Below are 24,434 nucleotides of genomic sequence, written 5' to 3'. Positions count from 1 at the left end.
GTTGGTGAGTTTTGCCATCCCACTAGGCTTAAAATGAGCCATCCCAGAGATGAGAAGGAGGGACCTTACTACCACCAAGAAAAGATGGGAGCACAGTGCGTCCTTTGTACCTGGGATCCTTGCACTGGGAACATCCTGGACCCAGGAGACAGAGAGAGCTGTAACACCGGAGACAGTGAGAGACAGTGAGAAACAGTGGCAGAGAAATGGCCGCAGCAGAGGCAGCGGAATCAGGAGACCAGCAAGAGACAGCGTGGTGGCCTTCCTGACCCACGGAGTGAGTGAGCTGAGTGCCTTTGGGCTGAGGCTCACTGGCAGAGTAGGGTGCCTCTGGGCACTATCAGTGGAACTAAAGAGCTTTGTAACACTTGCCTAAATAGGGCAGAGGCCGGGCAGAGTGGCAGAGGGGCTGAGGGGCCGAGGGCCAGAGAGAGGACTGTCTGTCGGCATGGCTGAGAAGAAGCTGTCCTGGCCAAAGAACTGAGTCCTTCCTGATCCTGAATTATAACCTGGTATTTCCCTAATAAACCCCATAACGGTGGGTATGATCTGTGAGTTCTGTGTGGCCACTGCAACAAATTATTGAACCCAGCAGAGAAGTAGAGAGTGCCGTGGGAGGGATGGCTGGTGTCAGAATTGGTAAAAAGGTTGGAGGGTGGAGGTATGTCTGACCTCTGCCTCAAAGGAATCAGCCTTGGGCTGTTGATCTTGATTCTCCTTCCCGCTTGTGAAGTTAGGGGAGGTCTGACACCTCCGCCTCACCATTCTCAGAGTTGGCCTCAAGAAGACGGAAGATTGGTCTGTGTTTTTGTTGTTGTTTTTGGGTGGGGTAGAGGTTTTAAGAGATTTTTTTAAAGCTTGTTGTTATGAAAAATGCCAAACATACATAGAAATAGAGAGAACAGGTTGATGATGGTCTGTGTACCCCTCACCTGCTTTGTCTTCTCATCACGGCCACTCCCGTTTCATCTGTCCCCGCCCCCCCCCCCCATTTTTCCCCTTCCTGAATTATTGTGAAGCAAATCTCAGACATTATTCCATCTGTACGTGTCCCTAACGCGGAAATTCTCAAACTGGAGCGAGCCTCAGAATCCTGGAGGGCTGTGAGAAGACAGATTCCTGGGCCCCGCCTCTCAGAGCTTCTGACTCAGTGGGTCTGGGCTGAGGCCTGAGAATCTGCATTTCTGTCAACTTCCCAGTTGATGCTGCTGCTGCTGGCCTAGTGATCCCACTCTGAGAACCACTGCTCTAACAGATACGTCATCAACAACAAAGTGAGGCAGAGCAAAACCCGCAGACGTCACCTCAATGCTATTGGCACACCTGAAGTCATCCCATAGTATAGCAGTGATACTAGTTGATGGTACTGCTCAAATGTTCAGAAATTCCCTGGGGCCTCCACCTCCAGGAAGGAGCCCTGGTAGCACAATGGTTAAGCACATGGCTGCTAACCAAAAGGTCGGTGGTTTAAACCCACCATTCGCTCCGTAGGGGAAAAGACCTGGCAATCTGTTCCTGTAAAGATTACAGCCTAGGAAACCCTATGGGGCAGTTCTCCGTCATTTAGGGTTGCTGTGAGTCGGATGGTGTAGTGGTTAAGAGCTACCCCTGCAAACCAGCAGGTTGGAAGTTCAGACCCACCAGCCACTCCTTGGAAACCCTATGGGGCAGTTCTACCCTGTCCTATAGGGTCGCTATGAGTCAAAATCGGGTTTGGTTTTGGATAAGTCAGAATAGACACAACAGTACCCAACAATAGCCACCTCTCCCAGGAAGCCTCTGCCTGGGCCCTCAGCCCCTTGCTGTTAAGTCCCTTTGGGGAGGCTGAGGAAGTGTTTCTCAGTGGTTAGCACAAAGGCGCCAGCATACCTGTTTCCTGGCCCCGGCTCAGCCTGGATGCTTCTCAGGAACTCTAGGACCCTTGAGTTGCTCTAACCCCTAGCTGTCTCTACTCTCTTCCGCCTGTCTGTGGGAAGCTGCTGGCATTATTTATTCTTTTTTTGGTGGTAAAATATATATAGCAAGAAATTTACCATTTTAACCATTTTAAGTATGCAATTTGGTGCTGGTAATCACACTCACAATGTTGTACAGCCATTACCACTATTTCCAGAACTTTTTCATCACCGCAGGCAGAAACCCTGTATCCGTTCAGCAATACCTCGTCTCCCTAGTCCTTAATAACCTCTCATTGACTTTCTGTCTCTCTGTATGTGACTGTTGTAGGTATTTCACGTCAGTGGGATCGTACAGTGTTTGTCCTTCTGTGCCTGCTTCTTTCACTCAGCATCGTGTTTTCCGGGTTCACCCGTGTGGTAATATGTCCCAGAACTTCGTTTCTCTGTGTAGCTGAGAAATACTCCATTCTATGGAGGGGGCTCAGTGGTTAAGAGCTTGGCTGCTAACCAAAAAGTCCACGGTATGAATCCACCAGCTGCTTCTTGGAAACCCTGCAGGGTAGTTCTGCCCGGTCCTGTAGAGTCGCTCTGAGTCGGAATCGATGTGCTGGCAATAGGTTTGGGTTTTTTTTTTGGTTTATCGATGTACCGCAGTTCGTTTATCCATTCATCCATTGAAAGACGCTTGGGATGTTTCCACCTTTTGGCGGTTGGGAACAGCACTGCTGTGAACATGGCTGTACGAGGATCCTGCTGGCCTTTGAGGCCTGCTTTTGGTAAGATCCAGTTCTGACGCCGCCCAGGAGGTGGGGAGACGGAGATGGCCCCGCAGCACTTTCAGCTCTCCAAGGTCCGTGCAGACCAGCCGGGAGCTCCTGGCATTTCCCTCCTTTGTGACTGAGGATGAAGCCCAAAGCCAGGTTTCTCTTTGGTCTTACCGTCAGGAGGTCAGGAGGTCAGGAGGCGTCCTGTTCCCTCCACCCCCCCCTGCTCTGGCCCCCCCGTTGTAGAACAAAGGTCCCCCTGCTGGGTCACTTGAAAGGCTGAAAGGCGCTGCCTGGAGCATGTCCTGCCGCACCCAGAGCCTCCTGCATGCGTTTCTCTTAAGGCTGGTCAGGCTGCAAACAGAAGCCCGTTCAAACCAGGGAGTGGGCCGAGCCATCCTGGGCCTGAGGGTTGATGTTAAAGAGAACAGCTGAGCCTCCCAGAGCGTCCCGAAGCCCACCTTGTCTGATCTGCCCTGGCTCATGTGCTGGGTGGACACCCAAATGGTGACTGGGCCTGGGGGACTTGTAAACAGATATATAGGAATTTCAGATGCCGATAATAGCAGGAAGATAGTATGGTGTGATGGACAGAAGGTGAAAGGGAAGCCCTTTTTCAGAAAGGTGGTCTTTATGTCCATTTTGTTCACCGTTGTGTGCCCAGGCCTCGAACAGAGCCTGACATGTAATGGATGCTCAGTAAATACTGCTGAGGGAATAAAGAATGTTCAGGTGGCTTTAGACTTGAAACGAGAGGGGTCACCTATGTGGGCATTGGGCAGGGGGTAGTGCCCTAGGAGGAGTAAACGGTCAGTGCAAAGGCCCTGTGGCAGAAAGTTGCCTGGCAAGCTCAGGCACAGCAAGGCCAGTGGGGCTGAAACAGAGGGAGGGAGGTGGGCAATGAAACTGGAGTCTCCAAGGAGCCATGTTGTCACTGCTAGGAGTTTGGATTTTGTTCCAGATAATAGGGAGCCCTTGGGGGATTTTGAGCAAGGGGGTGACATGATCCGACTCAAAACTCTGGGGAGAATAGACGGGGGGCAAGAGCAGAAGTGCATAAATCAGCAGCAAGGCTGCTGCACCAGTCCAGGCGTGCGACGGTGGCCCCGGGATGGTGCCAGAGAGATGTAGATAGATCTGGAGAGTGTTTTGGAAGGAGAGTAGCCAAGACTTGTTGATGAGTGGATGTTGGTGTCGGGTGTCATCAAGTAGATTCTGATTCACAGCAACCCCATGTGACAGAGTAGAACTGCCGCATAGGGTTTTCTAGGTTGTGATCTTTATGGGAGGAGATGGCCGGGTCTTTCTCCTGCGGAGCTGCTGATGAGTTCAGGCCGACTGCTTAACCATTGTGCCACCCAGGGCTCCTTGGTTAGGTGGCGTTGCTGTGTGCCATCGAGTCAATTCCAACTCACAGTGACTCTACAGGACAGAGTAGAAATGCCGTAGGGTTTCCAAGGCTATAAATCTGGGGGGGTGTTTAGTGGGAGGGGAATGGTGGAGTCAAGAATGACTGCTTCTTAGTGTAAGTGACACGCCATTAGCTTAGCAATATGCTTGGGTCTCCCGTGACAGCTTTCCTTTTACTCTTCTTACCTTGGCCCTTTAAAGCTAAGTGAAATCGAGACATTAAACAAGGGCGTGGTTCCAGAGTTTCAGGGCAGGCTGGCATATGCTACTCTCCTTCCTGCGCTGGCAGGCTCCATGGGGCTGGGGGCACTTCTGGAGCTTTGGGTTCAGGGTGTAGTGAATGACTATCCTCGATCCTTAGTGGGTAGGGCTCATCCTGCCCCGGGAGCTGACTCGAGCAGACGGCCGGCCCCTTGGCTCATCTGGTCAGAGATGGTTCCTTGACCCATTTCCTGTTATTCCCAGGGGAGGAGCTGAGTTTTGCAACCCGAGGCCCAGGTCGGCCTGTGATTTGTTTGTGAAGCTCCTGTGTGCCCTGAGCACAACGGGGAGGGTGGAGAGAAATGTGGGGACACCGGCCTAGATGTGGATATAGAAGCTGCACTCAGCCTCCCAGCCTGTGTCCGAAATCTGTGAAACAGGCGTGTTGAGAATTGAAAAAGGTGAAGTAGGTGGAAGTGTTTGGGTACCTGAGCACTGCTAATATAGACAGTGGATGTGATTCTCCTGCTTCTCCCTCCCCAGGCTTTTCGGGGCAGGGAGCTCATCGTGTTCATCTTTGTGTCTTTAAATGCCTAGCATAGCTTCTCGCACAGGGTGTGAGATGGTACAGTGAATGAACTAGAATCCTAACAGGAGGTCAGAGCACGCTCATTTGGGACGAGGTAGTTCCTGAAGGCTTCATGAAAGAGGCGGCTTGGATGAGTGAGGTTTCAGACTTGGAGGTCAGGGCGTTCTGGAAGCCGGGAGAAGTAGTAGAGCAGCGTGTATGGGAAAGGCGTTTTCACTTACAATAATTCCTTTGAGATTCATCCATGGATTCATTGCTGAGTAGCATTGCATAGTATGGATATATAGCAGTTTGTCTATCTGACATTTGGGTTGTTTGCACATGTCATTATTTTTAAAAATATGTGTTTTTGATGGACATTTAGTTGAGTTGTGCTCTTAAAGACCCTTCAGTGTTTGCATAGGCTGTGGCTTCTGCTGGGAATGCCCTCCCCATCTTCTGTTCCTGGCAAAGCCCAACTCAGTTTTCAGTGTTGTTTTGGGTGCCGTTGAGTTGGTTCCAACTCATAGTGACCCATGTACAACAGAATGAAACACTGCCTGGTCCTGTGCCGTCCTCACAATCGTTGCTATGTGTGAGCCCGTTGTTGCAGCCACTGTGTCAGTCTATCTCGTTGAGGGTCTTCCTCTTTGTCACTGACTCTCTACTTTACCAAGCATGATGCCCTCCTCCAGGGACTGGCCCCTCCTGATAACATGTCCAAAGTGCGTGAGACTAAGTCTCACCATCCTCACTTCTAAGGAGCATTCTGGCTGTACTTCTTCCAAGATTTGTTCATTCTTTTCGATGTCCATGGTACATTCGATATTCTTTGCCAACACTATAATTCAACAGCATCAATTTTTCTTTGGTCTTCCTTATTCATTGTTTAGTTTTCACATGCATATGAGGCGATTGAAAATACCATGGTTTGGGTCAGGCACACTTAGTTCTTAAAGTGACATCTTTTTTTTTTTTTTTTTAACCCTTTAAAGAGGTCTTTTGCAGCAGATTTGCCCAATGCAATATGTTGTTTGATTTCTTGACTGCTGCTTCCATGGGCGTTGATTGTGGATCTGAGTAAAATGAAATCCTTAGCGACTTTAATATTTTCTCTTTTCTCAATACCCAGCTTCAGATGTCCCCTCCTCCAGGCAGCCTTCCTGACTGCTGCAGGAATGTATTCGAAGGATCTTGTTAGACTGGATAAGTGGGAGTTGTGTCCAGCAAGGGATCACTTCGGCCCTCTCACACAATCTCTGTGTTCCAGGGCCACGATCTTTGACCTTGGGAAGTGGGGGCAGAATCAGCTATATTAAACAAAAGGCCGTGAGCTTGGCCAGCCCAGCACTGTTATCTAATCAGCTGCCTGGTCCAGATGCCTCAGCCCAGTGTGATTGAAAGAAAGTTATCCTGCTGATCAAAACCAGTGCAAAGTCCACCCCCCACCCAGGGGGTGGGAATATGGCAGCTGACAGGGGAAGGAGGGGTCATTTCATGCCCGGAGGCTGCACTGCTGGCCTTCTGGATGTCCTGGGGTCTGGCAAGCCCTGTTCTAGGTACTCTATCTCTATGGACTCATTCACACCTCACAACGGCCCCAGGAGGTGGGAGTCATCCTTATACCCATTTTGTAGGTGAGGAAACTGAGGCCTACAGAGGGTCGGCGACTTATCCACAGTCACTCAGATGAAAGGGACAGAGCTGAGTCTCTGAAGATTCCCGGTGGGTGAGGAGTGCTAAATGGATGGGGGGAACCCTAGAGCCCCGAAGCCCCTTCTCTTGGAAGGATAGACAGATGCGTGGCTGTATCTGGAGACTTACTGTTGTGGCCACAGTTTCTCCACAGCATCTGGGTGAGCAGGACATTGGATGAGGAAAGCACAGGGGATTCCGGAGGCTTCCCTGGCCCAGCTGTCTTTGCGGAGCAGTGCGGCCTCGGGGGGAAGCAGTGAAGGGAAACTGGTTTCATTTTTATTTTTTTATTCTGGTGACATATAGAAAAGAAAACATTTGCTGTTTCAACCATGTTTACATGTACAATTCATTGCAGCGATTACACTCGCCGTGTTGTGCGGCCCTCACCGCCGTGATCCTTGCATCGCCCTTCACAGAATCTCGGTGCCCCCGAAAGCATGACTCCCCCGCCCGCCTCCCCAGCCCCCGGTAGCCACTGATGAGCTTCGGGCTCTGTCCATTCGTCTGTTCTGGATGTTCCCCGTAAGCGGCTTCCTACAGTGTCTGCCCTTTCCGTCCGCCTTCTTTCACTCAGCGTCACTCTGTGAAGCTTCGTCCGGGTCGTAGCGTGTACGGTGCTTCGTTTCTCCTAATGGCTGAGTGATATTCCTCTGGGAGCCCTGCTGGCGCAGTGGTCAAGAGCTCGGCTGCTAACCAAAACGTCAGCAGTTCAAATCCACTAGGCACTCCTGGGAAACCCTATGGGGCAGTTCTACTCTGTCCTATAGGGTTGCTATGCCTTGGAACCGACTCGACGGCCCCCTAACAAGAACAATTATTCCATTGTGGGGATGGACCCCATTCTGTTTATCCGTCATCTGCTCATAAAACACTGGGTTTTGATGTCATGTTTTCACCAGCAGAGGGAAGCTGGGTGGGGGCCGGACCCCCGTTCCCGTTCCCGAGACTCTCTGTGAGTGAGAGGTTGGCAGAGAGGGGATGGGGCTCTGCCTCCCGGCCTCCTCTCTGTCGGCCTGTCTGTGTTGCCATGGGTGAAAGTCTTCAACGATTTCAGTCCTGGGGGATCTCTCCTGGCAGCCTCGGGGTGAGGTCTGACTTCTGCTGGCCAAGCCCTGCGGAGCCCGAGAGTCTCACTCCTGGTGTCAGCCCAGCTGGTGGGTCCTGGGGGGAGCCACGCCACCTCACTGGGCCTCAGTTTGCCCCCTGTAGCCCCCTCCCTCCGTGTACTGGTGCCGATAAAGGCACCAGCAGATTTGGGAAAGGGGTGGCTGTGGCCCATGATGCTTGATTTGGCTCCTGTGTGTGTTAGATTTTGAAAAACAAGTTGCCAATAGTTAAACAATTGGGAGATGTCGTAGAGAGATCCAGATTTCTGGTGGCTCTTGAAACACGGAAGGGTCTGGAACAACTTGACCCATGGAACCTCAGGACACTGCTGGCCAGAGAGGAGTGGCAGCCACCGCCTTTGCAGGAACATGACCCCTTCACCTCTCCAGTGACCTCCCCGACCCCGCCTGGCTGGCTCCCGAACCTTGGACATGCTGCCCGCTGTGACGATGATGGTGCAGGTGCCAGGGGAGCAAAGATGGATGGGTGCTTCTCTGCTCCGGGAGCTCACCACTTACTCAGTGCCCAGGGGAGGGACAGGAGCCAGGAAGGGTGTGGTTACTGGACCCTGGTGGCCAGCAGGACAGTTCACGGTTCAGAGCGTGGACTCTGGGCTCGTCTTCTGGGTTCAAGTCCCAGTGTCGCTACTCACTGGCCATGTGGCTTCCGGCAGCTTACAAGCCTTCTGTGCCTCAGTTTCCCCATCTGCAAAATGGGGCTAATAATGGACTTACCACCTTGGTGTGAGGGTGGAATAAGCTAGCATGTGCGGATGTTTAGAACTGTGCCTGGCGTATGGTCAGTGCCATGGAAGTGTCAGCTGCTGTTAATAGGAGGATTACGAATAGTATTAGTTCTGTGTGTGTGCTGAGCCAAGGGGTTGTCCTCCACCCCTGGGGCCTTGGCTGCCCCAGCTGGAAAGAGCAGGTGTGCCAGCGTGTGAAGTCCTTAGCACAGGATCACGGCTGTCCTCTGCGGAAGTTGGGGTGAGGCCGACTCCACCTTGCCCACTCACCTTGGAGGAGCCCTAGCAGGCGCCCTGTGGGGCCAGGGGTCAGGTCTCTCATCTCCTGATTTTGTTCATGAGAACCCCGAAGTCTGCGTTTTATATTAAATCTCCCGAGTGTTAGTTCTCGACGATGAATTCAGCTTTTCTTTTTTTCAGTGCTGTGTAGGTCAAAGCAGACAGAGATGTGGTTACAGAGTCACTCGCCCTGTTGTACAGATGGGCAAACTGAGGCTCAGAGAGATAACTACTGACCCGAGGGGCCCAGCAGGGGGTGACTGGGACCCAGCTGCCTGCAAATCTGCTCAGGGACAGGGGACTAGGCCTGGCTGGCCAGCCCTGGCCCCCACCTCCTCCCGAACTTCTGCGTGTTGGTTCTGGCTGTTTGAGGACAGTGGGGGTGGCTGTCCTTGTCCTGGAAGGCCATGTTCAAAAGAAGGTGGAAGGTGATGCAAGCCACCTCAGCTGCCTCGCTTTGTGACATTGGCCTGCGTACATTCATCTGATGGCCTAGGGGCCGGGGCTGGGCAAAGAGGGCCTGTGAACGCAGTGGGGGCTGGTGAAGCAGCCGACTCAGGTTGGAGGATGTCACTGTGCCCCTGGACAGGGCACGGCAGAGCCGGAGGCATGTAAAAATGGCTTGGCCGGAGCGTCTGACTTCCTCTAAACTTCACGAGGGGGAGAGAAAATCACCATCAGCATCAGCTCAAAGCTGATTCCTGTGAGGGGGTGGTCAGACATACCTCCTCTCTTCAACCTTTTTACCAATTCTGACACCAGCCATCCCTCCCACGGCACTCTCTACTACTCTGCTGGGTTCGATGATTCCTTGCAATAGCCACACAGAATTCACAGACCATACTCACAGGTGTACAGATGAAGCTGGCTGAGACCATGGCCTGGGATTTATTAGGGGAGTAACAGGTTACAATTCAGGACCAGGAACAACTCAGGAGACAGTTCTTAGATCAGGACGGCCTCTTCTCAGCTGTGCCCACAGGCAAGCCTCTCTCTGGCCCTTGGCCCCTCAACCCCTCGGCCCGGCCTCTGCCCTGCTTGGTCAAGTGTTACAAAGCTCTTTAGCTCTGCCAGTAAGTGCCTGGGGTCACCCAACTCCATAAGGAAGCCTCTGCCCGAAGGCGCTCAGCTCTCTCACTCTGTGGGTCAGCACACCCACAGTAACTGCACTGCTCTGTGGGCCGGGAAGTCCATCGCCATCTCGCGCTGGTCTCCTGGTTCTGCTGCCACCATTTTTCTGCCATTGCTTCTTGCCATCTTGCGCTGTCTCCAGCGGTGTTACAGCTCTCTCTTTCTGTCTCCTGGGTCTAGGAGGTTCTTAGTGCAGGGATGCCAGGTCCAAAGGATGCACTCCACTCCCGTCTCTTCCTGGTGGTAGTGAGTTCCCCCCTCTTCCTGCTTCTGGGATGGCTCATTTTAAGCCTAGCTGGATGGCAGAACTGACCAATCACCTCATTAAGGTTCTATACACCTTATTTGCATGGTCTTACCCCTACAAGTGTGCCATGCACCTTATTTGCATTATTAGCAAGCTATCCAATCCCCTTGGTGGGCCACAAGCACCTCATTTGCATACTCCCACCTAACCATATAAAAGTGATGCATTGCACTGCAAAGAGCAAAGCTAACCTGGGATTAGAGGCAAAGGTCTCTGACAGTCACACTGGCTGAGTGGGTTGCAGGCCTTTTAAGAAAATTAAGTCATTGCCAAGCTTTATAAATCAGGAGCTTTCACATAAATGTCTATTTCTGGTTGTTTGTAAAAAATTGCCATGTTTGCATCTCCTTCTGCTCACCCCCACACACTCTGCCCCAGCCATACGGTCCTCCTCATTGCCCCTCCAGTTCCCTTCAAGCAGCCCCTGCGCTAGGGCCTTTGCACTGGCTGCTCCTACTACGTGGGACTCGGCTCTCCCGGATCCACATAGTTCTCTCTCCCTTCCCACCTTCAGTTTCTGTTTCATTTTGTTGTTGTTTATTTTCTTACATCTTACCTACCTGACCACCACCCTGAAAACTGCAGTCCTTTTCCTCCTCTGCTTTGTTTTCCCCACCCTCTGTCAGAGCACAGCTGCTGCCTTGATTGTCTGATGTCTGTCTTTCTCCCTGCAGAGTAGGGATTTGAGTCTATTTTGTTCACTGTCCTACCTGCAGGTCTTGGAGCAGTGCCTGGCAGGTAGTAGGCTCTCAACAAATGTTTGGTGAGTGAATGAATAAGTAAACGAGTGAGTGAATGAATGAAAGAACAAGTGAGTGAATAAATGAGTGAGTGAATGAATGAGTGAATGAACAAATGAGTGAATAAGTGAGTGAATGAATGAGTGAATGAAAGAACAAGTGAGTAAATAAATGAATGAGTGAGTGAATGAATGAGTGAGTGAGTGAATGAATGACTACATGTGGCCACAAGGAGCCCGCATTCCTGCATGGTGCTGTAAACTGCAGCTGCCCGGCAGCCACCTCCTCTAGTTGGGGCATGGGCCCCCCTCATTTGCCACATCCCCTGATCAGCATTAGCTGTAATCATTAAAATGCATTTTTAAAAATAACTGGCATGAATACATTATCTGTTAACCTTACTTTTAATTATATAAACTGGGCAGGGGGCAGCGCCTGGGAAGGGCTCTTCCTCCACCTCTAGTCCCCACAGCCCCCGCCTGGGGGCATGTGGGGGGTGGGCGAGGGACAGGTGCCCACAGTGCACCCACAGACCTGCTTGTCTCGCCACTGCAGAATGTGCGCATCGACCCCAGTAGCCTGTCCTTCAACATGTGGAAGGAGATCCCCATCCCATTCTACCTCTCCGTCTACTTCTTCCACGTGGTCAACCCTGAAGAGATCCTGAAGGGCGAGAAGCCGCAAGTGCAGGAGCGTGGGCCCTACGTGTACAGGTGAGGGCGTGTGCAGGTGAGGGGGTGTGCAGGAGAGGGCGTGTGCAGATGAGGGCGTGTGCAGGTGAGGCGTGTGCAGGCGAGGGGGTGTGCAGGAGAGGGCGTGTGCAGGCGAGGGGGTCTGCAGGCGAGGGCGTGTGCAGGAGAGGGCGTGTGCAGGTGAGGGGGTGTGCAGGAGAGGGCGTGTGCAGGTGAGGGCGTGTGCAGGTGAGGGGGTGTGCAGGCGAGGGCGTGTGCAGGTGAAGCTGGCTGAGACCAGGGCCTGGGATACCTGGCTACGCTCATGGGACTCAGAGTGGACTGAAGGTGGTGCTGCCAGGCTGAGTCCCAGAGCTGGTTCCAGAAGCAGGCCAGGCACAGCAGGGAAAAGCAGCAGTGCAGGAGGGGGCCTTTGTGGAGCAGTGAGAACGGTGGTGTGGCTCTGGGTGGAGAGTGTGTGTGTGTGTGAGTGTGTGAATGTGAGAGAGAGGTACACACATCCAGGGCTGAGCTCTAGGCAAGCAGGACCTCCTTGCCAAACCTAAGCTCTTTTCGGGTCTCACTGCTCTGCCTTGGTCATTCATTCATTTATTCCACACACTAAGCAAGGGTTGGCTGTGTGCCAGCCATGGTTCTGGGCAGCAGGGAGACATGAGGGAATAAGACAGAGAAAGTTCACTGCCTCACAGAGCTGACCCTCATGCTCGGGGGGTGAATACAGGTAAGAACTCAGGAAATAAACGAATGATGTGATGTCAGGTAAGGAGTATTAAGTGTTAGGAAGAAAACCCAGCAGGGTAAGAGCATAGTCTTTGTGTGTGTGTCTGCATGTGTGTGTCTATGTGTGTGGGTATCTGCATGTGTGCGTATGAGCGTGTCTGCATGTGTGTGTGTGTGTCTGTTGTAGGTAGTAGGGTGGTCTGGCAAGGCTTCTTGGCCTTTCGTGCGAGGGAAGGAGCCATGGGGAAAGGTGTCCCAGGCAGAGGGAACAGCACATGTAAAGGCCCTGAGGTTAGAAAGAGCCGGATGTGTTTGTGGAGCAGCAGGGAGGCCAGCATGACTGGGAGGGGATGAGCTGGGTTGGGAGGGCAGGGGATGAGGGCAGAGAGGGGCCGGGACCCTTCATGCTGGTCCTGGGGCCTAGGGCAGCACTCTGGGGGGCTGCAGGAGCCTGGAATGGAACAGGGGGTCTTGGAGGAACACTTCGTTGTGTCAGACCAGTGTTTTTTGGTGCCACTTGTGTGCGAGGCATTGGGGACACGAGGATGGACAGACAGATGCTATCTACTGAGGGCATAGGGTCAGAGCAAATGTACATGTTCCAGAGAAATAAAACTGCAGTGATGAACCAGTGCTGGGCAAGTGTTATGGACTGGATTGTGTCCCTCAAAAATGTGTGTCAGTGCTCTGACCAGGATCACAACAGAGGGGTCTGGACAGAGCTGGAGAAGGACATAGAGCATAATTCTAACTCACAAAAAAAAAGACCAGATTTACTGGCCTAAAGGAGACTGGAGAAACCTTGAGAGTATGGCCCCCAGACACCCTTTTAGCTCAGTGGTGAAGTGACCTCCGAGGTTCACTGTTCAGCCTGGGAGTGGACAGCCCCGTAAAACCAAATGAGACTAATGAGGTACAGGAGTCCAGTGACACGGGCCAGAAGGCAGAAGGGGACAAGGAAGCTGGTGATAGGGAACCCAGGGTTGAGTAAGGTTATTGTTGATGTGTTGTGAGATTGTTAACCATTGTCATAGGGCAACATTTGTAGTAACTATTAAATGAGAAACTATTTTGTTCTGTAAGCCTTCATCTTAAGTGAGAATAACAGCACAATTCGAAGAGGGTATCAATGTCACTGAACTGTGCATGTAGAAATTTGTGAAACGGTGTATCTTTGGCTTTGTGTATTTTCACCAAAAAAAAAAAAAAAGATTGAGAAGTTAGAGGGTTGATATGTTGTGGGGTTGTTAACCAATGTCATAAAACAACATGTGTACTTCTGTTTCATGAGAGACTATTTGTTCTGTAAGCCTTCACCTGAAGTACAATTAAAAAAAAAAAAAAATGTGTGTCAGCTTGGCTAGGCCATGATTCCCGGTATTGTGTGCTTGTCCACCATTCTGCCATCTGATGGGATTTTCCTGTGTGTTCTAAGTCCTACACCACCAGGCACATCATCACGAGTTCCTGGCTCTGCGCTCCAACCACTTTGCCTCCTCTGTTCTTAAACATTCCTCGCTCCCTCCTACCTCTGAACCTTTGCACATGCAGTTCCTCCGCCTGGAGCACCCCCCTCCCATCCCTGTTGTCTTAGTCATCTAGTGCTGCTTTAACAGAAATACCACAGGTGGGTGGCTTTAACAAACATAAATTTACTCTCTCATAGTCTAGGAGGCTGGAAGTCTAAATTCAGGGCGTCAACTCCAGGGGAAGATTTTCTCTCTCTGTTGGCTCTTCAGGAAGGTCCTTGTCATCAATCTTCCCCTGGACTCGGAGGGTCCAAAAGACGCACCATTCTCCTGGCACTACTTTCTTGATGGTGTGAGGTCCCCATGTCCCTCTGCTCGCTTCTTTCCTTTGTATCTCAAAAGAGATTGACTCAAGACACAACCTAATCCTGTAGATTGAGTCCTGCCTCATTAACATAACTGCCTCTAATCCTGCCTCATTAACATCACACAGGTTAGGATTTATGACAGGTAGGAAAATCACTTCAGATGACAAAATGGTGGACAATCACACAGTACTGGGAATCATGGCCTAGCCAAATGGACATATACTTTGGCTGGACACAGTTCAATCCATGACAGCAGCCCAGGTGAAGATCCTCTCTGGCCACAGAATCCTGGCACTGGTGGTTTTACTGCTAGTGTAATATCAAGAGGGGGAAAGTGGAGGGATGAGGCCTGACAGCTGGGCAGGCCGGATAGTGAGGGCCTTGGAGGACATGTAGTAGGAGTCTGATGTCCTATATGCCAAGAAGTGTTGTGGGTGAGTAAATGACATGATCTGATTTCTATTTTTCAAAGAATTCATCTGGATGTTTTGTGGAGAATGGATTGAAGAGGCAAGAAATAGTAATAATAACAAACAAAGCAAAAAAACCAAACCCGTTGCCATCAAGTCGATTTCAATTCATAGCGACGCTATAGGACGGAGTAGAACTGCCCCATAGGGTTTCCAAGAAGCAGCTGGTGAATTCGAACTGCTGACCTTTTGGTTAGCAGCCGTAGCTATAATAGCTAATGTTTATATAGTGTTTTCTATGCATTGGGCAACTGTTTTAATTGTTTTATGTGCATTAACTCATTAAATCCTCAAAACAACCCTGTGAAGTAGGTCTTATTGTTACTCCCATTTTACAGATGGGAAAACCGAGGCGCAGTTAGTATATCAGTTTCCTGGGGCTTCCATAACAGTACTACAAACTGGCTGGCTTAAAGCAACAGAAATGTATTCTCTCACAGTCCCGGAGGCCGGCAACCTGGCATCAAGGAGCCAGCGGGGCCGGGCCCCCTCGGAAGGCTCTAGGGCAGAGTCCTTCCCCCTCTCTTCCAGTTCTTGTGGCCCCTGGAGTTCTTTGGCCTGTGACAGCATCACTCCAGTCTCTGTCTTCCCTGTTCATCTCTCTCTCCTCCTCTTCTTGTAAGGACACCTGTCATGAAGAGGCCAAGGCCCAGCCTAATGACCTCATCCCATCTAATTACATCTGCAAAGACCCTATTTCCAAACAAGGTCACGTTTACAGGAACCCGGGCTTAGGACTCTCTTTTTGGGGACGTAATTCAACCCATAAGAGGTAGTAAGTGTTGGAGGCAGGCCCTGAGCCTCGGCCATCTGGCTTCTGGCTTCGGAGTGATGTCCTAACCACTCTGCTACACTTCCTCCCAGTGAAAATGCAGGGATCCGTAGTAGGAGGCTGGGGTGTCACCCCGGCTTGGTGACAGATGGTCGTGGCATCGTTGGGGTAGAGGAGGGAGTGTACTCTTTGGAGGAGCTCTAAGGCAGGCAGAGGGATGTGGGGGGTGGGGGAGGGTGGCAGCAGCTGGGTGGGTGGTAGGCTGGGTCCTGCAGTGGGTGGGCGGTGGAGAGGCAGACTCGGGGGAGGTGGCCATGTCCTGCTTTGGCTGTATTGGGGTGGTGATGTCCTCAACATCTGAGGGCCCCACAGGAAGTCTGATGTTGGCCCCACAGTACGCCGGCCCACCCATCGCTACCCCACTCCTCACCCCCCCAGGGAGTTCAGGCACAAGAGCAACATCACCTTCTATGACAATGACACGGTGTCCTTCCTGGAGTACCGCAGATTCCAGTTCCAGCCCGCCAAGTCCCACGGCTTGGAGAGCGACTACATCGTCATGCCCAACATCCTGGTCTTGGTGAGAGTCCCCCATGGCCGCGCCACCCCACATCCCCACCCTCAGCCTCTTCCCGCCTGTTCCTTGCATGGTGCAGGCCCTTGGCTGGGCAGAGCATGGCAGTCCTTAGGCCCAGCAGGTGGCTCTCAGGGGCTTGGATCTCTGTCCAGGCTGCATCCACCACCCCACGAATTCTGAGTTTCCTTGGTGTGTCCACCTGTCGCTGGTTCAGAAGTACTAGCCAATGTCATTTTCTTGTCCTTTTCAATCTACAAACCTGAAATCTCCAAAAGCAAGGCAGAGGGTGGGGGGCTGGATGGGCGCGCCCAGGTCATCGCCTGCAGCCTTTGCGGCAGGGTGTGGGCCAAGAATCATGGGAACAGCTGGCGTTTCCTGACTCTTGCTCTGTGTGTCTGCCTCCCTCTGCAGACGGCCGCCATGATGATGGAGGACAAGCCCTTGAGCCAGAAGTTGCTCCTGACCCTGATGTTCAGCACCCTCGGGGAGCGTGCCTTCATGAACCGCACCGTTGAGGAGATCATGTGGGGCTATGATGATCCCCTCCTGAGTATCATCAATAACTACCTTCCCAACATGTTCCCCTTCAATGGCAAGTTCGGGTTATTCTCTGAGGTAAGTGCAATGCCCATGTTTTGTCCTCTGTGGACACACATGCAAACCTGGTTACCGACTTGCTTTGGAGCTTGGCTGTTGGTGGGAATCCATGGGCTATGAGTTGTAAATGGCAGAAAACCTAACCCAAATGGGCTCAAGCAAAATAGGGAACTGAAAACTAGGGATAGATTCAGGTGCAGCTGGATCCAGCACTCAACTGATGTGATTGGGGTTTGGCTTAGAAAATTAGAAGCTGTTTCTAGAAGGGGGAATGGAGGCTGGGGAGGCAGGTCACAAATTACTGCCCTGGCGGCATCAGCGATTGGGCTCCTGAGCCATGTAGTCTGATCCCTGACTTCTGACCCTTGACCTTGTTCTGTTCCATCAACCACAGGTTTTAATGAGCCGTCTGTGTTGCTCCAGCCTCAATCCTCTCTTTGAGCTCTGCTGATCTGGTGTAGGGTGTTGGTGGGGGTGGGGGTGGGGGGAAATTGTGATTCAAAACATTTTTGACCAGGACAGCAGGTTCTGAGTGTGTGGGTAAATTGTCAAGTTTGGGATAAGTGACGTGATTCTGTAAAAGCACTTTGTAAACTTTGAAGCACTTTGCAAATGAAAGTTATTACAGTCACTAAACAAACCAAAACACCAAACCCATTGCTGTCGAGTCGATTCTGACTCACGGCGACCCTATAGGACAGAATAGAACTGCCCCCTAGGGTTTCCAAGGAGCGGCTGGTGGATTCAAACTGCTGACGTTTTGGTTAGCAGCTGAGCTCTTAACCACTGCACCACCAGTCACTAGCATAAAGAAAAGAAAAAGACCAGTTGCCGTCAAGTTGATTCTGACTCACGATGACCCCACGTGTATCAGAGTAGAACTGTGCTCCATAGGGTTTTCAATGGCTGAGTTTTCGGAAGTAGATCACCAGGCCTTTCTTCCAAGGCACTGCTGGGTGAACGCGAATCTCCAGCCTTTCGGTTAGCAGCCAAGTGCTTAACTGTTTGCACCACACGGGAAATCGTCTGTGTTTGACTGCATTTACTAGAAACCCCAGAATAACAGTCCAGAGGTAGGCTGTTCTGTGCTGATGGTGGCTTCACATCTCCAGGGAACTAGACACTTCCTTTTATAGAGTCCCTGGGTGCTGCAGATGGTTAAGTGCTCAACTAGTAGCTGGAAGGGTGGAGGCTTGAACTCACCCAGAGATGCTCTGGAAGACAGAGCTGGCTATCTGCTCCTGTAAGCTCACAGCCTTGAAAACCTTTGCAGCTCAGTCCTCTGACACACATGGGGTCGCCGTGAGTCAGAATCGACTTGACGGCGACTGGCAACGGTGACGAAGGACCCTTCTACTGCTCTGCCCTGCCATCCTTAGGGTGTGGTTTCCACACCTGAGGTGACCTCGTGGCCCAAGGTGGCTGCTAGGCTGGCTGACCGAGGTCCCATGGCCGAGCTGTAGTTTAGGTTAGGGTGGGGTGGGGAGGCTGGTCCTACTATATACCAGGAGGAAAGCCCGACTCTCCTTGAGTTGAGAGGGAAGGTGGGGTGCTCCTAGGGAGCCCCAAGCCCTCCTTCTCCTCTTGATGTCTGGGAGGAGGGACAAGATGATGAGGTCCCTGCCCTCCTAGAGGAAGGGAGGCCCAGCCTGGAACTGAATGGGCGGGCTGGAGGGCAGCCCTGGGCCCTTTGTCCTCGGCCCCGAGGCCTTAACGATGCTCTTCTCTGCCGTTGTCTGCAGCTCAACAACTCCCATTCGGGGCTCTTCACTGTGTTCACGGGCGTCAAAGACTTCAGCAGGATCCACCTGGTGAACAGGTGGAACGGGCTCAGCAAGGTGAGGGAGAGGGTGGGTGGGCTGGACCGGGCTGGGTGGAACAGGAACCAGGGGCAGGCAGGGGCCCTGGCCTGGCCACTCTGCCCGCTCGCTTTCTCCTGAAACTCAGGAGGGTGGGTGGCATCTGTCCTGCAGCAGACGTTTCGGGGGAGAACACTCACGGAGTTCAGGATTTTACCCGTGGCTGATGCAGCTGGTTAAGTCCTCAGCTGCTAACTAAAAGGTTGGAGGTTCGAGTCCACCCAGACGCACCATGGAAGAAAGGCTTGGCTATCCACTTGGGAAAAATCAACCGCTGAAAACCCCACAGAGCACAGTTCTACTCTGACGCACATGGGCGCACCAGGGTCAGAGTTGACTCAATGGCAACTGGTTTTGTTTTTTAAAAGCTGCCCGAGCCCTTGGTTTCGAGGGCCCTTCACTGCTGACCTTTGTGGGGAGGGGGCAGGGTGCAAAATAGTAATTGCTTGTTCTTGTTGGGCTCCTAGTGTGTGCCAGGAACTGAGTTCTTTCTTCCTTTGGTTCTGAATTTGTAAAAACATTTAAACAATGTTCTGCTGGAAACACAGGAAGATATTCACATTAAAAACAGAAACAATGGAGATATATATAAAGTGCACTTTATGCCACCTTTTACTCCTTCCCCGCTCCCCCTACCCCAACCACAGAGGAAACCCTCAATCATCAGTTTGGAGTATGTTCTTCCTGTCTGTTTTTATCCACTTGCACACAATTATGTACACGTAGAGATACGTGAGGGTTTTGCCTTCTTGTTTGAACATAAGCAGATCATACGGTATGACTTTGCAGCTCGCTTTCCCCATCCTAGTCATCTTTGGTCAACATGCTTGAAAAAGACTGTGCGTGGCGTCACGTGGCTCCCAGCTGCTAAATGTGGGCCATGAGAATCAGTGCTCAGCTCTGAAGACCCCAGAGTGGCAAGGTCACTACCTGTCACCAAAATTACCATTCTTCATGACAACTATTCACATTCTTTTTGTGAATATAAACCCAAACCCAAACCCACGGCTGTCGAGTTGATTCCGACTCATAGCGACCCCACGGGGTTCGCAAGGCTGTAAATCTCTAGGGAAGCAGACCGCCACATCTTGCTCCCGCGGAGCCGCTGGTGGTTTCGAACCGCCGACCTTTTGGTTAGCAGCCGGTCACTTTAACCACTGAGCCACCAGGGCTCCTTTAAATATAAAAGTGCACCCGAAAAGGACAAATACTGTATGATCCCGCTTATATGAAATAAGCAAGTACATAGAAAGCAGATTATTAGTGGTTACCAGGGGTGGGAGCGGGGAGGAAAGGGAAAGTTTTTGCTTAGGAAGCATTGAGTTTATGTTAATGGTGGGGGAATAATTTGGAAAACGATAGCAGGAATGGTTGTACAACATGAAGCATGTGATCAGTGCCACTGTATTGTACACGTAGAAATTGTTGGGGGAAAAATGTACCTGTGCACAGGGTTTAACAAATCCAGTAGTACAGAAGGAAGGGGCCCTGGTGGCAACAACGGTTACTTGCTTGGCTGCTAACTGAAAGGTCAGCGGTTCGAACCCACCGGTGGCTCTGCAGGAGAAAGGCCTGGTGATCTGCTTCCGTAATGATCACAGCCTAGAAAACCCTATCATCGGGCAGTTGTACACTGTGACGCGTGGGGTCGCCACGAGTTAGAATCAACTCCACGCCACACAACAGCAGTACCAAACCCACTGCTGTCGGGTCGATCCTGACTCATAGTGACCCTATAAGACAGAGGAGAACTGCCCCACAGGGTTTCCAAGGCTTTTGAAACTTTACATAGCAAATTAGGTTCCCATTTAACAATTTTTATACAAATTGTTCCATCAAAGCTGTAATCTTCATGGAAGCAGACGGCCACATCTTTCTCCCGCTGAGTGGCTGGTGGGTTCCAACTGCTGACCTTTTGGTTAGCAGCCGAGCGCTTTAACCACTGTGCCACCAGGGCTCCTAACAATGGTACAGAAGGATCAAAAGTCTGATTTGTTCTGCCCAGGTCTCGCCCTGAAGCAACTACTCCAATGGGCTGTTTTGAGCCCTCCTGGCAGCCACCGTTATGATTTTGTGTTACTTATTGCTGCATTTCTTAACTTTATCTGTTTTTAGGAGTGCCCACTGACGTCCTCTGTGGAGGATGAGGATGTCCCTGTTCTATGTCCCACCTCTCCTGCCCCCTGTGTTCTTGCTGTATTCAGTCTGGAGATATGGGGGATACGCCCATTTTACGGATGAAGTGACCGAGTCCCAGCAAATTTGGGAAGGGAGTGGGAAGCTGCAGTGGACACTCCCTCTGTCTGTCTGGCTGCACAGCTGCCCTCCACCCACTGTGCCAGGCCCTGTCCCCGAGCGCACTGGCTTCTGCTGAAGGACAGTGTTGGGAATGAGAGGGCAATGCCCACACCAGGGTCCACGGAGTGTGATGCCACAGCTCCAAATCAGGAGTTGGACACGTGAGAGCCACAGAGGCTGTGGCTGTCCTGACTGGCCATGTCTAAATGCTTCCCTTCAGGTCAGCTTCTGGCATTCTGACCAGTGCAACATGATTAACGGAACTTCTGGAGAAATGTGGGCACCATTCATGACTCCCAAATCCTCGCTGGAATTCTACAGCCCTGATGCCTGCCGGTAATCCCTCAGACACGACTGTTCTGGGCCTCCCGAACGGCGGGAATCTGCTTCCCAGATGGCTGATAGCACAAGGGGAGGCCCTGGGTGGTACAGACGTTAACAGTTAAGGTTGGGGCTTCAAGTCCACTCACATGTGCCTTGGAGGAAAGGCCTGGGGATCTACTTCCAAAATAGCAGCCATTGAAAACCCTGTGGAGCTCAGTTCTACTCTGACACACATGGGGTCACACTCTACAGCAACTGGTTTTCATGGCACTTGGCTGGGGACTTCTGATCAGCAGTACTTGATCTTCAAAAGTTGTTGCTGTTGGGTGCTGTTGAGTCGATCCCGATTCATAGTGACTCCAAGTGATAGAGTAGAACTGCCCCATAGGGTTTTCTTGGTTGTAATCTTTAGGGAAGCAGATCACCAGGTGGCTTTCCTGCAGAGCCACCGGGTGGGTTTGAACCACCAGCCTTCTAACTGAGGGAGCAGCTGAGTCCTTAACTGTTGGCGCCAGCAGGGCTCCTTTATCAGAGCACTTGGAGAAGGCTGGGCTGGTTGCTGCTAACTAGCCCTCTGAGGCCATCTTGCATTCTTTTTGCTGCACCTTAGAGAGCTAGCTCCAACCGCTGACACTTTTGCAACAGGCCCAAAGAGCGGCTGCTGGCACGTGTGTGGTGGGGGGCAGGAAAGGATCGAGGCAGCAGAGCTGAGCAATGAAGGCATGAGGGGTTCCCTTCCGACACCGTCTGGCCAGCTGCCGTGTTACCATTTGGGGGGCTGAGACATCCAGCTCACCATCCTGCAGCCCCTCAGTCTCCAGCTCGCATGCCTTGAAGGGTTAACAATTGTGCTTGGAGGGTAAACCATCCCCGTGGTCCCAGCCTGTGGACTGAGAGCAGAGAGCGTCCCCTAGACTGCTTCTCCGGGTGCTGCTGTGTCCTGTCTTCCATTCCGGTCCCTCTGGGGAAATCCTTTACTGGGGAATTAACTAACATGAACCTTGGCTTGTCTGCCTTCTCTCAACTAGCTTGAGTTTTTCCTCTGTGCTGGGGCCGCGGCAGGGACAAGACGGGCAAAGTCCCTGCTCTCTGGGAGCTGATGTCCTATTGGGTGGTCAGCAAATATGTGAACAAGAGGGTGTCAAGAACAAGAAGTACTTCTGCTCTGTGTGTGTTCTAGTTTTTTGATGTAATTTTAGACTTAGAGAAAAGTTCTGTGAGAAGTAAAGCAGCTCCACCTAAGCCCTTTACCGAGGTCCACCCGCTGTTTCTGTTTGTCTTGTCTGCTTTCTGAGTACGCCCCGCCTTTCTCTCTTTGTATATCTTTTTTTCTCGAACCATTTGAGAGTGAGTTGGAGACACCGTGCCCCTTTATGCCGAAATACCTGGGCGTGTGTTTTCTAAAAACAAGGACATTTTTAACATAACCACATTATAGTTACTGACATCGGGGAATTTAACATTGATATAACATTGTTGTCTAATCTGGAGCTGTGCAATGAAAATATAGTGCAAGTTGCACATGTAATTTGAAATTTTCTAGTAGCCACGTTAAAAAAAGTAAAAAGAAACAGATGGAATTCATTTTAATAGTATATTTTATTTGACCTAGTATATCCCACATAGTCTCATTTCAACATGTCATCAGTGCAAAATGTTATCAAAGAGATATTTTGCGTTCCTTTTTCCATACTGAGTCTTAGAAATTTGAAGTGTCTTTTACACTTATGGAGTCCCTGGGTGGTGCAAACAGTTAACGCGCTTGGCTACTAACTGAAAGGTTGGCAGTTTGAGTCCACCCAGAGGCGCCTCGGAAGAAAGGCATGGCAGTCTACTTGCGAAAAATCAGCCACCGAAACCCCGTGGGGTGCAGTTCTGCTCTGACACACATGGGGTTGTCACAAGTCAGAGTTGACTCAACCGCAGCTGGTTTTCCTGGTGGTTTACACTGACAGCCCATCTCAATTTGAACGAGCCTCATTTCAAGGGCTAGATAGAGGTGGCCGTGGTCACTGTACTGGACAGCGTGGGTCTAATCCACAGTCCATAGTCAAACTGGGGAGTGCTTTTGAGAAAGTACAGCAGGGAGAATGGACGGAGGACGAATAGGGCAAGTGTAAGAGGTGAGGTGATATTGCTACCTGAGCAGGGGACAACTGGACTAAGACCCTACTGAAGCAGTCTGACGTGTGAGGATTCAAGGGAAGAACATTCCAGGCAGGGGGAGCAGCAGATGCAAAGGCCCTGAGGCAGAGATGAGCATGTTCAAGGAACAGCAAGGAGGCCGGTGGGGTGCAGAAAAGTGGGTGAGGACATGAGAGGCATGGGCTAGACCCCGTAGGACCTTGTGGGCCATGGCGAGCATGTTGGATCTTATCGCCAGCTCAAGTGGGAGTCATTGCTGGTATAAGGAGGGGAGTGATGTCTTCTTGTTTTAAAGACCTGGTTGGTGTGGCCAGTTGATTGATGGGGTGAGGGGCAGAGCTGAGGCGGGGAGACAGGGCAAGAGGTGACGGCGGGTGGCCTGGGAGGTGGCAATGAAGGTGGGAGGAGTGGATGGATGGGGGCTGCATTGAACGGGATGCAGTTCCACCCACCTGGTTCTGGGGGTCACCCCTCCCCTTCTCTGCCCCCTACAGGTCCATGAAGCTGGTCTACAAGGAGGCAGGGGTGTTTGAAGGTATCCCCACCTACCGCTTCGTGGCCCCCCCCACCTTATTTGCCAACGGATCCGTCTACCCGCCCAACGAGGGTTTCTGCCCGTGCCTGGAGTCTGGAATCCAGAATGTCAGCACCTGCCGCTTTGGTACACAGGGCCTCACAGAGGGCAGAGGGCGGAGGGCGGAGGGCGGCTGTGGTGAGGGCTTATCTGCATCTCTGGCCTCTGAACTCTTGATAATCCCATTAGGCCAGAGATAAGGAGAACAGTGGAAAGATAATTAGAGAAAAAACATGCTGTATGTATTAGGGAGTCCCTCAATACATCACCACAAACAGTGGCTTAAAACAACACACATTAATTATCTCATGGTTCTGGAGGTCAGAAGTCTGCCATCGGTCTCATGGGGCTAAAATCAAGGTATTGGCAGGGCTTCGTTCCTTCTGAAGGCTTCTTGGCCGTTTCCAGCTTCTAGAGACTTCTACATTCCTTGGCTCGTGGCCCCTTCATCCATCTTCAAAGCTAGCGATGCCACGTCTTTCTGAGGCTTCCGAGTCTATAGTCACATCTCTTGCTCTCTTCTTCCAGCTTTAAGAACCCCTGTGATTACTTTGGGCCCACCTGGATACCTGCCTTGTTTATGGTCAGCTGGTTAGAACCTTAATTCCATATGCTGCGTTAATCCCTCCCTCGCCTTGTAAGGTAACGTATTCACAGGTTCTGGATGTTAGCATGAGGACAGCTTTGGGGGGCCGTTCTTAGGCTGACCACACTGTGATAT

At 51.5% G+C, this 24,434-nt stretch overlaps 1 protein-coding gene across 1 annotated transcript in view; it reads left to right on the top strand.

Annotated features, from left to right (window-relative positions):
• The window catches only part of SCARB1 (scavenger receptor class B member 1), an 85,886-nt gene that overhangs the window by 39,212 nt on the left and 22,240 nt on the right, over nucleotides 1-24,434 (top strand). The window contains exons 2-7 of the mRNA XM_023739269.1: nucleotides 11,404-11,561; nucleotides 15,778-15,919; nucleotides 16,328-16,531; nucleotides 18,256-18,351; nucleotides 20,891-21,006; nucleotides 23,634-23,800. Coding sequence (XP_023595037.1) covers nucleotides 11,404-11,561; nucleotides 15,778-15,919; nucleotides 16,328-16,531; nucleotides 18,256-18,351; nucleotides 20,891-21,006; nucleotides 23,634-23,800 — 883 coding nt within the window. The remainder of the gene's footprint in view (nucleotides 1-11,403; nucleotides 11,562-15,777; nucleotides 15,920-16,327; nucleotides 16,532-18,255; nucleotides 18,352-20,890; nucleotides 21,007-23,633; nucleotides 23,801-24,434) is intronic.

Source organism: Trichechus manatus, unplaced genomic scaffold, assembly GCF_000243295.1.
Source record: "Trichechus manatus latirostris isolate Lorelei unplaced genomic scaffold, TriManLat1.0 scaffold00131, whole genome shotgun sequence".
In the NCBI taxonomy this organism is placed as follows: domain Eukaryota; kingdom Metazoa; phylum Chordata; class Mammalia; order Sirenia; family Trichechidae; genus Trichechus; species Trichechus manatus.
This window is presented reverse-complemented; position numbering and strand designations above follow the sequence as displayed.